At 40.6% G+C, this 12,197-nt stretch overlaps 1 protein-coding gene across 4 annotated transcripts in view; it reads left to right on the forward strand.

Annotated features, from left to right (window-relative positions):
- Positions 1-12,197, forward strand: part of pitpnm3 (PITPNM family member 3) — a 69,690-nt gene that overhangs the window by 31,666 nt on the left and 25,827 nt on the right. For 2 of the 4 annotated variants that reach the window (XM_079353875.1, XM_079353876.1), the window contains exons 4-5: positions 7,213-7,286; positions 7,394-7,614. In XM_079353875.1, the coding sequence (XP_079210001.1) occupies positions 7,213-7,286; positions 7,394-7,614 (295 nt within the window). The remainder of the gene's footprint in view (positions 1-7,212; positions 7,287-7,393; positions 7,615-12,197) is intronic. The other 2 variants (XM_079353877.1, XM_079353878.1) reach the window with 1 other exon arrangement.

A 12,197-nucleotide genomic window follows, 5' to 3' on the forward strand; every position in this document is an offset into this window, starting at 1 on the left:
CGCCACAGCTCTCTATTCTGCATGCACCCTGCGGCTCTATTCAACAACACACGCAGAGAGAGAGTGACTCAAAACATAAATTTCCAGTCTGAGTCTCATCTGTATTCTACCCACCCTCCTCCACACCCCCCACCATGAGCCAAATCATTTTTAACACACACACATGCTTGCATAGGCACAATCGCCTTCTCTCTTTAATTCCTGTTTTTCTTTCTTTTTTTTTTATTTCTTCACCTTATTTTTCACTTGGCAGAGAGGCTTCTTTAAGGGGCTTAAAAGCTTTACAGGTTAAAGCAATTTCCCAGTAGTTATAATAAAAGAAAAACAAGAAGAGATGGGATAATGGTGCAAAGTTACTGACCTTAACACTCCAGCTATCAGTGTGTACTATCATCTGTGTGTATGTTTTGTGTATATGTGTATGTTTTCCATCCAGGATATGTAGTAAGAAACGGTGATCACACGTTGAAAACATATAATCACACCCTAACAACAGTATTGCTGCCTTGAGCTCAGGGGAGAAGGAGGCAGGTGAAAGAGGCAAAGTGGAGGAAACAGACTGTATATAATAAAAGGCAACAAACCCATCGTGCAGTACAACACGTCCCTGAGCTTCACATATACAGCACATTCCTTGACCCTTTACAAATCTTAATCAAGTGTTGTGTTTATGTGCTACAGAAAAGGCACAGAGCTATATTGGTAGACAGTAGGGGAAAAAAACATACCGCTTAAGTCCTACATTGCTTTGAAAGAACTTTGGACCTCTGACAGTGTTTTTTGCACTGATCCATTTTTAATTCGAAACAAATGTTTCAGTGCTCAGCATCCTCAGCAATTAAACCTCCAAGACATCAGCTGTTTTTCTGTAGTCGGGCGCTTCAGAGCGCTCTCAGTTGAAATTACTAAAACTTTTGAACATAGCACAATCTCATTGTCACTTCTCCCTTACCGCTCCATCAATATCCAGAAGCAGCCGAACTTTGATTATCAACGTCATCTCCAATGACAGGAGTTACTAGCAGTATTAATTGCTCCTGTCTAACTGACTGTTAGCTCATCCTAAAATCATCCAACATTTTTTAGTTAGTTAGACAAAGACACAACATGAGATTGAACACATTTGTTTACCAACAGGATTTTTTTCATCACTGTCATTCATTCGTTAGCATTTGTAGTTACGCAACTCAACTTTAAAACATTACACTGGCATCTTCAACTCGTTTTTCCCTCTGAGTGTAAAATATCTTCAGAAACCGTTAACACAACATTTTTCAATGGTTCCATTAGGATAACATTGTGTAATAATAATAATTGTAATATTTTTATTTGTGGTGAGAAACAGATAAATACCAGTGAACGTGATCTACTTCTACTTCCTCCCTTCTCTCAGCAGCTGTGATCTTTGTGTGGTGTGTGGTAGAATATAATACGCCTGTCTTTGATTTACTGTGTGTGTGTGTGTGTGTGTGTGTGTGTGTGTGTGTGTGTGTGTGTGTGTGTGTGTGTGTGTGTGTGTGTGTGTGTGTGTGTGTGTGTGTGTGTGTGTGTGTGTGTGTGTGTGTGTGTGTGTGTGTGTGTGTGTGTGTGTGTGTGTGTGTGTGTGTTGGGGGGGTATGTGTTAGAGCTGTAGATGTCTCCAGGGGTCTTTTACCACAGCAGGATGACAAGAGCAACCCAGCAGCAGTGAACATATGGTGGAGCATGTTAGCATGCCTGTACAGTGCCAGGGGTCAGAGGGGGTTGTTCAACCAGTCAGGGAGCAGCGATCCTCCAAATGAGCCTCCTGACCAGCATGTTGCTTCTCAACAGCACAGGCATTCAAATCACAGTAGAGTCATCATGCCCAGTTGCCTAATAGGCATGTTATCCATGTAATCACAATCTCCTTGGTTAGATCCAGACAGCGGACAGTGTTTTCCCAGAGTTTCTGTTCATCGCTGATAAGGATGTGCAGATTCAGACAATTTGTTGTGTAATTCTCTCAGCCTGGATAATTACAAACACGTGTGGATGTATCTCCCTGTACAAGACACTACCAGGAGGTAATTGTTTAATTCTGCACAATAGAGATGTGAGGTTTTTTTAAGGGAAAAAACACAATCTGCATGGTTTTCAATTTACCCACCGGTCATTCTTTATGAGCAACGAATGAGAAGGCTGGCTGAGGAATGCCATGTTACTGTACAAAAGTGCTGAAGTCACATATGGCAATAAATAGAAACGTCTCATCCTCTGATGTGTCATGGTTTAGTTTGTTTATGTTTTATTTCAGAGGTTTCCCTAGTTTTGCCGGTTTTCTCTTGTGTGCTTCTTAGTTTCAGTTTCGAGTGTTTCCTGTTTTAAGTTGTAGTTCTGGTCCTCGGTGTTGTCTTGTTTCCTGCCCCTCTGTGTTTTCCTGTCTTGATTACCCTGATTGTCCTCACCTGTCTCATTTGTCTCACCTGTGTCTGATTACCCCACCCCGTCAATTTGGTCTCAGTGTGTCTTACCCTCTCTGTGGGTTCATTGTCTTTTGTAGTCTGTTGGTGTAGTATGTCGGTTGTCTCCCTGTTCCTGTGGATTACCTTGTTTTTTCTCCTCGTGGCTCTTTTGGACATTGTGGATTGTTATTTTGAGTAAGTTCGTTCTTTTGTTTAAATAAATGTTTTGTTTTTCCTGCAATTGGTTCCTCCTCCGTGTTTTTTCAACCCCGTAACCTGACATGATGTTAGTTAGCTGGATTTCTTCTTCTCCTTGCAGAAGAAACCTCTCAGTTACGATGAATTGATGTGAATTGTCCTTTGTTGTTGCATATCTTTGAGCAGGATACGTTGATGTTCTTTTCTCAAGGCCAGGTTGATCAATGAATGACTCAATATGAGCTTTTGTTAAACATAGCACTTAAATCAAGGTCTTTTAGGAGAAAGTAATGCATGTTTGGCCGCTCCGTGATACTAAATGCGCTTTATTTTTGTACCACATAACCTAGCTCCCAACATGTGCTATAATATTGCTGTGCATACGCTATTTAATTTCTAGTTGCACATGTATTGACAGACCTCAGAGAAATGAATTGTCCTTTCAAGCTAATAAAGACCCAGGTAGTTTCTTTCAGGAGTGAGTGCAAACTACAACTGAGAAAACAGATCGTGCTGCCTCTTATGCAATATATTTGTGTTTGAGTGAGTGACCAACCCAAAATATCCCAGAGATCTGTAATAACAATATAGACACCTTATAATAGTATGAGTCTGCTGTGTAATCGCATACAGTTATGTAAAATATTTTCACAGGCCTGTGTGCTAAAGGGGGTGATTATCAGTTCAGCTATCAGTGATTGTCACTACACAGCGCATTGTTCTGAATATTAAATCTCCCTTACTGTTTGGTAAAAGCATAGTACGCCTTGTTGAACTGATAAAAAGATTCAGAGGCGACAATAATTTGAAAGACACTGCTGTTTTCTCCGCATGTTTGCCCAGGAACAAAGATTATTCACTGTGCATCTCTCCAATGAGCTGATTCACACTCCATCAGGCAGGAAAGTTTGAGGGTATTTCGCCATTTTCCTACTCCCCGGAAAGATACAAATCTGTAGTCTGGAAGCCAATGTTCTCGATGATGAATACGGTCTTTTGCCTCTCACACTCATCCTCCTGCTCTTGTTTTTTTCCCCCTCCATCTGCTCAATCGAAGGTGATGAATGTGTGCAGGTGAGAGATCAGGTTGAGACCTTAAAGGGAGAGAAAAACAGAAAAGAAAAACTCTGCATGTTGGAGACCAAAAAAAGACGAACTGGAGTTTTATGGGAAAATTACATTTTAAATCATAGTTCTGCAGGCAGAAGGACACATGAGGGGTCCAAACAGGGATCAATATATCAATATCATCCTCTCTCATTCAGCTCCAGCAGACTTCTCTGTTCCCTTTTATCCTCTCAATGTCTCAAGGGGTCAATTTTCTCTTCCTCTCCTGTAGATAAGTTCATAAATATCTCAGACTGCAGTGATAACAGATGAACTGATGCACATGTTGGGAGTGGTCGCCTGGCTGAGCTTTAGGCTACTGGAAATGACCATGGTGCTGCTGAGCTATGGCATTGTCAACACACCACAGTTCTGGCTTAGGTCATTTGTTGGAAGGGAAAGTGTGCAGTGAGAGCTGCTATACACCACTAAGCTACATGGAGCATTTATTGACTGGCAGGGCTCAGACCTCTGAGAGAAATCACAAGAAATGAAAACAGAATAGGAGATGGATTGTTCGAATTCCCGCAGTTGCACAAATCTGCAGCCAGGGAAAAAAACGATTGGCCTTGTAGCTGCAGGATGCCAGTTTGTACCACAGAGCCTCACCAACAGAAAGATGATTTTGTCAGTTTGCTTCAATATCAGACAAATGTCTTTCTTATCTTTAAATTCAGGAGCTTCCCAGTATGTGTGCTGCTCTCATAAATGATGGGGTGAGCGCAGCTCTGCTATTTCCTCTGACTTTCTGTCCCAGAATTTGCTGAAGGCAGCTGTTTGCTGCAGATCAGCAGCTAGGACATTTTCTAGTGCCACACTATGTGTGAGAGGTAGGGTTTTTATATTGGCTGGGTTTGAGTAAGAGGTCTTGGATAGGTTGTTCTCATGTCTTGTATATTCATTGAATAAAGACCCAACGCACCATTTTAATCCACGTAATTAACAGAATATCAAACCTTCAGTTGCATTTAATTAAGAGGATTTCTCTTCATAAACTCTGAGTCACTATTCATACATTCAGTCCGTATTTGGGCTGGACTTCTGAACTTTATTGCTTGTAGCTGCAGAATACCCCTTTCCTTTTAAACTTGGAAAATCCAGTTTCACTTAATAATCCAAAGGAATTGAAGTCAATGAAACGTGTAATTAAACCGATTTCACCTTACTTTCTTGAATTAATTTAGTTGTCTGGGTTTCAGTCCAGAGTTTTATGCACACACTGTTTCAGAGGTTAAGAAAATGAAATTGATCTAAAAGCTACAGTCATTTTAGAAATCTCAAATTTAGCCTTTACCACATTCTATGATATTTACGAGTGATCTGAGTGCAGATTGTTTAGTATCATTTATTGTAATGTTGGGATCCGAGCATTGAACAGTGGCACTCGAGCATTATTTGCACATGTTTGCTTCCATCCTCTCCCCCACATTTCACATGCATTGTTCTATATTTCAATCAGGAGAGACAAGTGATATTAAGAATGAATTTATTACAATGAAAAAGTGATTGACAGAATAAGATTGACAGAATGTTTTGGCGCTTGGACTCTATGGGGTGGAGATGCGATTTTTGTGATGAAGTCCTGCTCGTCATTAGGATAGATCCCCCCATGGAGTCCAGACCCTGGTGGTGGAGGACTGATGATTTGATGAGACCGGATGGGGAAAGATTGATGGGAGTTGCCTCTGCTCCTGAAGATGGCGGTGATGGGGAGGTGGAGGGGCGCACGAAGCCAGCTTGAAAGAACTAGGGAAGAAAAAGGATCATATTTAAAAGGAGAGCTGAACGATGATAGGCCGAAAACGAAGGAGGAACGCTGCGCTATTGGTTAGATGAGGTCCGGTGACAGACAGCTGATTAACCTGCGGACAGCCCAAACTGACAGCTCGAGAATGACAGCGGAAATGAGATAGCGTGAAAAAGGGTGACTGAGAAACCTGATTGTGGATCACTTAAAGTCTTCCTTACTGAACTTTCGCTAAGCTTCATTTAACACAAGTGAAAAGAGTAACAATGCATTATAGATGAACAGCCAGCCTACATTTAGAGGTGTTTACTGACCACCATATGCTGGTCTAATCCTGCTGATGCACACAGCTGTGTAGAAGTCGTAGCCTCACCAGTTTTTAATGGGGAGCCGATGGCTGTGGTCCTCATCGCTGCCAGCTCATAAAAAATGTCAGACTTGTTTGTGTCTTGCAAAATATTTCCATTGTTCCGATTCCACATCGCCTTTCCCTTTCAAAAATGTAATTGATTTTTTCGAAAAATGATGGATGCAATTTATTTTTATTTCCATGGATAAATTGATGTCTGAGTCAGAAAGTACAAACAAACATGTTCTACGTACAAAAATTCAGAGTCAATACTGACATGAGTCAAATCTAGGAAACGTAGAATCGTACTTTAGTGAAAATTTTGAACATTTTTGCAAGACAGTGTCGAATAATCAAAACTATTACCACAGCAGTTGTCTGTTCTTTGACTAAACAACCAAGTGAAAGCTAAATTTGTCTGACTGAAAGCTAAAGCTTCAAAGTGAAATCAGTCGTTTCAAAAGCACAACAAAGATCTTGTCCCACAAATAATTACAACCTTTACATCAAATGTAAAGTTGATCTGCCTCCTTGACATGTCCAGTGATGTTTTGTATACTCTTAAAACTACTTCACGAGGTTTAGGAAGAACTTTTCATCCTTTTTAAAGAAAAGAAAACCTCTCTGTATTGATTTCCTGTTACTCTGTGACCAAAATAGTTCAGTGCACTCTGTCCCCTGTGTGTGCTGAGCTGTGCTAGACGAGCACGCTGTTGGAGGCTGTGAGGCTGGGAACAGAGTGGAGGGAGGGGGAGATGACTGTGTGTGATTCTCTCATGGCAGTCAGTCCCAAAACCAGGAGGCCAAACAAACAAGGAGTTAGGGAGTAAGCGAGCTAAATACAGAGCTAAAGGAAAGAAACAAAACAAAACAAAGAAAGATGAGAAAAAGAGTTGGGATGACACTTCCTGCAGAAGCTTCCGGAGAGTGTAATGAGTTTGGCGAGGTTCCCAAAATATTCTGCATCACACACAGAGAAAAGGAGATGCCTGTAGCCTTTATGTTTCAAATTTTCTCTCCAGAAAGGAGTCAAAAGATTTTATCTGCGATAGAGAATCCAAAATGAAATGAAATGTGAATCTAGAGCAAAAGAACAGCCCTAATCCTGTTGTTTACCCTCACTATTGAATTTTGAATCTCATGTTATGGTCATTTGAGACTGAGGGTACATAGACCCATCACCCAGTTTGGAGTTGGAATAAAGAGAGATGAAGAGGCATTAGTGATATTGACCATAGTCAAGATCAATATCAATTTATGCTTCTTTTATTGTTGCTACTGAGTAAAGTGGCTCCTTCAGTGACCCTTTCTTTTCTTTTCTCTCTTGCTTCATTCTTCCCTCTCTCCTTCCTTTCTTTTTCTTTCTGCTCATTACTCTCTCAACACAGAGGGTCTCTACCAGCTGGGTGGTCCACGTTGCGCCCCTCAGAGCAGCATTGAAGGCCTGGAGGACAGCGAGGTGGTCAGTTATTTGTCTTACTCATGCTTTCACAAAATGCTGCCAATATTCCTTCCCCTCCTCTCTTCCTAACAGTCTCTCTTTTTTATCTGCCTAAAACCTTTTTGCAGAGGAAATGTAAGACACATGTGCTGCTGCTGGTAGTGCATGGCGGAAACATCCTGGACACAGCGGGCGGAGACCCCAGCACAAAGTCTGGGGATGTTGCCACCTTGGGCTCAGTGCTGGAAAAAGTGGCCCGGGCCCATTTCCAGGCGGCCGCCGAACACGTGATGATCAAGCTGGTGCCATGTCCAGCCGTGTGTGCAGAAGCCTTCTCATTGGTCTCAAAGTGAGTGCTGTAGCCAGAACAGAGATACAGATGTGGCCCTTTTTACACATCATTTAGATTGTTTTTTTTGTTGTAAGTAGGGAGCTGTTGTAGCAACAAATAGTGTTGGAATGAATATTTCTGCAAAGAAACAAATAGCATTAACTATTGTTATTGTTTGTTTTTGGTCAGCTGATGATTGAGCCAGTAATTACTAGTATGAATAAATCAGCTGCTTGAATTTTCAACTTTCAAACAGAAATTTTCTCCAGTTTGATGAATGACCATTAATCATTAACACAAATTGCACACATGACTTTACTGTTAAAGAAGGCTTTAAAGGGAATCAGCCCATTATGATGCAGGCTTGCGAAAAATTAGCATAAAGGGTAAAAAGTCTCAGTGGCGATGAAGGTTAATTAAGAAAAGATATTGACCCAAACCAAGAAAAAGATGCAATGTTAATTAGTATATGCTAATGCACTTCCTCAGCCCTTGCAAGCAAGTTGCCATGTGGAATATTTAATTCATAACCTTTTTAAATACTGTCGTTTTCATTTCTCCTGTCAGCCCAGAAGGGGAGGCCCCTTAGTGGACAAAAGGAACTTCTTAATGACTTTATTGGGTTTTTACTGACCCTCATTTGTTTGTGTTATGAGCCTTTTTGATCAGTTAAATTGCTGAATACAGTATTTTACATCATCACTGTGAATTCATGAAGTCCCTCACTGGTGGATTTTTCTCCAGTCAAAAAGTAAAGGTGTCTTAGCCCTTTTATTTTTACACCCGTCTGCTGCCCGTGCAGAGAGCTGCGTAAGCGTAACTAATGATTTCATTTCACATTTAATGTCACATATTCCCGTGGTCGCCAGTTTTTTATCTGACAGCATCACTTAGTTCTTCTCTGCTTTCCAATTATGTGCTGAGAATGCCTTTGTCTGAATTGTCACTGATCAGCGTGGAGAGAGAATGATTTTGTCAGTAGAGTCGAGGCTTCTGTCTGGGTTTGTGATTGACGCTAACAGAAGAGAGGGAGGTAATGACTGCAAGGGAGACGAGTCAGGAGGGATTTGTTTTCTGCTGCTCGGCAGGTTGACGTCACTCAGCTTTCACATCTAAACTTGAAATATTCTCTGGTTAATTGTCTATTTAAGTTGTAAGGCATGAGAAGATACAACACTGTGTTCAGACATGCATGAAACCTACATTAAAGGAGACCTATTCATTTTCAAATGGCCCAAAGCTGCCTTCATAGAAACTAAATTATTTGATGAATGAATAAAATAGTGGCACCTTTTACATTTCCTTCATGTCTAAACATGAGCTGGAATGACTATAACACTTAATTGAATCCTTAAAAACGCGTGCTTTAAAGAGCTTAAATTGGTCTTAAATGGTTCTATACAGGTTTTTTTCTGGAGTAAAAATAGTATGTTTTATTTTACGTTAATTTAGGTTTTTCATTGTATTGAGATTTTAATGTCCCAGTTCTAGCAAACACATGTTGAAGTCTGTTCATGCTCAAGTGGTCTTTCTAGGTTGTTAGATTTTAAATGTGTAAACTAATCATATCATGCTGATAAATACTGGCTTGATAATCAGTAGTAATGTATTTTTGTAACATATATCGTAAGTAGCCAATAAGGCTACTGTCAGGAGAATAGGGTGAAAATGGATACCAGGATGACATTTTTACTGAAATTGTGCAGTATTCATTTTCTAAGACACTTAATGTGCTTTGAGGAATTGTAGATTAATGCCTGTTGGACATAAACAAGCAGGACGACAACGATCACATCCTCACCTTGTAGCATTATTGACTCAACTAAGATCTAATATTATATATCTTTTTGAATGTTTTTCATGCCATGCATTGACTGTCTCTAAATGACCCTTGGACATATACCAGCATTACTGTAGTGATTTTTTGAGGTACATGACAGACAGACAGACAGACAGACAGACAAAGCTTACTTGTACCAGGTCCTGATCAACATCTCACAATATGTGCAGCCAGTCAGCATTTAAACAAGTCCACATAGCTGGAAACACCACTCTTATCCAGCTCCACTTTTGTCACTTAACGGTGTTTGCTGTAATGACAGTGTTGGACTTGTGGGTGTGCGGAGCCTCATTTGTTTGCATGCAAACATAAACACAGAGAGGAATAAGCAGCCCGGCTGGAAGGAATTGCTGCTGTGTGGGTAATCTACTCTCATTCTGGGTAACAGCTTGGCGGAAAATCACAACGAGGAGTGGAGGTGGCAAAATTTCTTAGCGCCTCAAAGTGCAACTTTCTCATAAACACACCACTTTTGCCTTGGTGTTTCATAGTTCCTTATGTACCTCAGGGTGTCCCAACAGAGAATAAATATGTTTTTTTGCTCGTCTTAGCGTGTGTGGGGAAAACCTGCTGTGCTCTTAGCTGCACTGAACACGCTAATTATAAGCTCTGCGTGCTAACGAATGTACCTGGCATTGATGGCTCAGAGCTGGGTGTCAAGGCAACACAGACACACACACACACACACACACATACACGTGAAATACATAAACAGACTCGCACACACTCAAAAAAGAGCAACTGATAGGGTATTATTGCGCCTCAGCACACCCAATTAACAGTGACAGCAAAAAGGCTTCCAAATTGATTTCCTCATTGCCAACGTGCAGCCTCTCTAAAATATATATATATATATATATATATATATATATATATAACTTTTTCTGAGCAGCAGATGTGAGGTAAAAGGAATTCAAGCTGAGGGAGAGAAGAAGGAGAGGGTCCACTTGTCCGTGTGCAGAGTGAGTGACCTCAGCTCAGAGAGCAAGAGACTCATTATTCTGACCAGCAGCTACTGAGAATGTGCCGTCACTGGGGCCCTAATTGGGAAGACTCTGCAGAGGCCCATTGTTGCTCATGTTAATTGTGCGAACGTTGTGCACTGCGAAGCCAGCCATGATAAGGCAGGGAGAGCAATTAGGACTCTGACAGACTTCAGAGTTTTTTAGTTTGACATTATATCGCATGAGGGTGGGAAAGCAGAATAAAATAGTTGATCTCAAGGTTATGCTGCAGGGGATGAGGCTGATTCAGGTTTAATCAGCTCATTCAGCCTTATCTTCCACTAAGTTGTTGTTAATGGATCTCATTCTACCATGAAGCCTTGAGCAACTCCTCCACACATCTCTCAGCTAAGAAAAGTTTTGTGATTCTCCAAGACCGAAAAATGTACATGAAAATCAAAACGATAGTCTCTCAGTTTAAGATGAAAAGATAACTCGCTGCCCATAGCAAAAAAGCAAATCAAACTTTTTCGTGCGTTTCATTCCTTCTGACGTTGACACCTCATCATGACCTCTGTATCTCTTGCTTCTTCTAATGAAAGCAGAGACATGAGCTGGGTAAATGCCGACACTTGTGAGAGAATGACTCACATTGTGAAATAACAGAGGCGGGCTTGCCATGGCAACAGAATGCACACACCTCTGCCATTCAGGGACAAGGTTATTTAAGGCTTTTTAAGAATAAAAAAGGCATCACAAGGAGCACAGTTTAAGTATTTGCCTTCTCTGTGCTGTTTCATGGATTTCTATATTTATGTTGGTTTATTCTTACTGTAACCTGTTGCAGGATATTTTCACGGCTCCTACACACTAAAAAAGACATTAACTGAATTTACAACAATGTGTAAATTACCAAAAACGGTTTTTCACTAAATAAAAAAAGTGCAGACAATAAAATGTAAAAATTACAACATGTTGTGTGGGGGTGTTTCTTCTGGAATTATTCAATGATGAAAACATGAAATGGGATTATTTTACATTTTTTCAGTCAAGGTCAGACTACAGCAACACACAGCAGCACACAAATGGATGACAAACCTTTCATGCTCACAATATTGCTTATAGTCTCAGCAGGTACAGCCCATAAATTACTTTTTATTTGGGTACACCTTTTAAAATCCTGGGAAGATGGCGTTACCCTTACTTGTAAATTCCAGACCTAAACATTCAGCAAACATTTGTTTCCTTGTAAGATCACAATTAGACGTGGCTCCAATACAAACATGGACCAACTGCTATAAGACTCTTATACCTGTTGTTACATCTATATAGACGGAAGAATTTCCTGAAGATGTTAGACAGATTTTAAAATAAAATATCTCACGGTTCCCAAGGCGAATGAATACATGAAAATACGAACACAACGCCTGTCAATAAAAAGAGGCTTTCAAAATTCTCTTAAGTTAACCATCCCGACCGTAAAACCACCATCTGTTCCTGACAGCAAATAAACCCCTTTTCTTCATCAAAACGTAATGCCTGGTATCACAGCTGCACTCCCATACTGATCACCTGAGTTTTAGAGGAGATGTCTGAGGATTATAAAAATTAATTATAGCCATTACAATGGGTATTGATGGGATTTGGATAGTTTGGTTTGAGCAGCCTTTCCCAGCGCACCTGTTTGAATAGACAAAGGTGTTAATGATTGCTTCGGATTAATTAGTGCCATCAGTTCCGAACAGATAATGACCTGCGGCAGTGTAGGAGGGTAAACACTCAAAGTGCCTCAGCAAATGAACTGGTGAACAACAGTC

Source organism: Symphodus melops, assembly GCF_947650265.1.
Source record: "Symphodus melops genome assembly, chromosome: 10".
Lineage (NCBI taxonomy): Eukaryota > Metazoa > Chordata > Actinopteri > Labriformes > Labridae > Symphodus > Symphodus melops.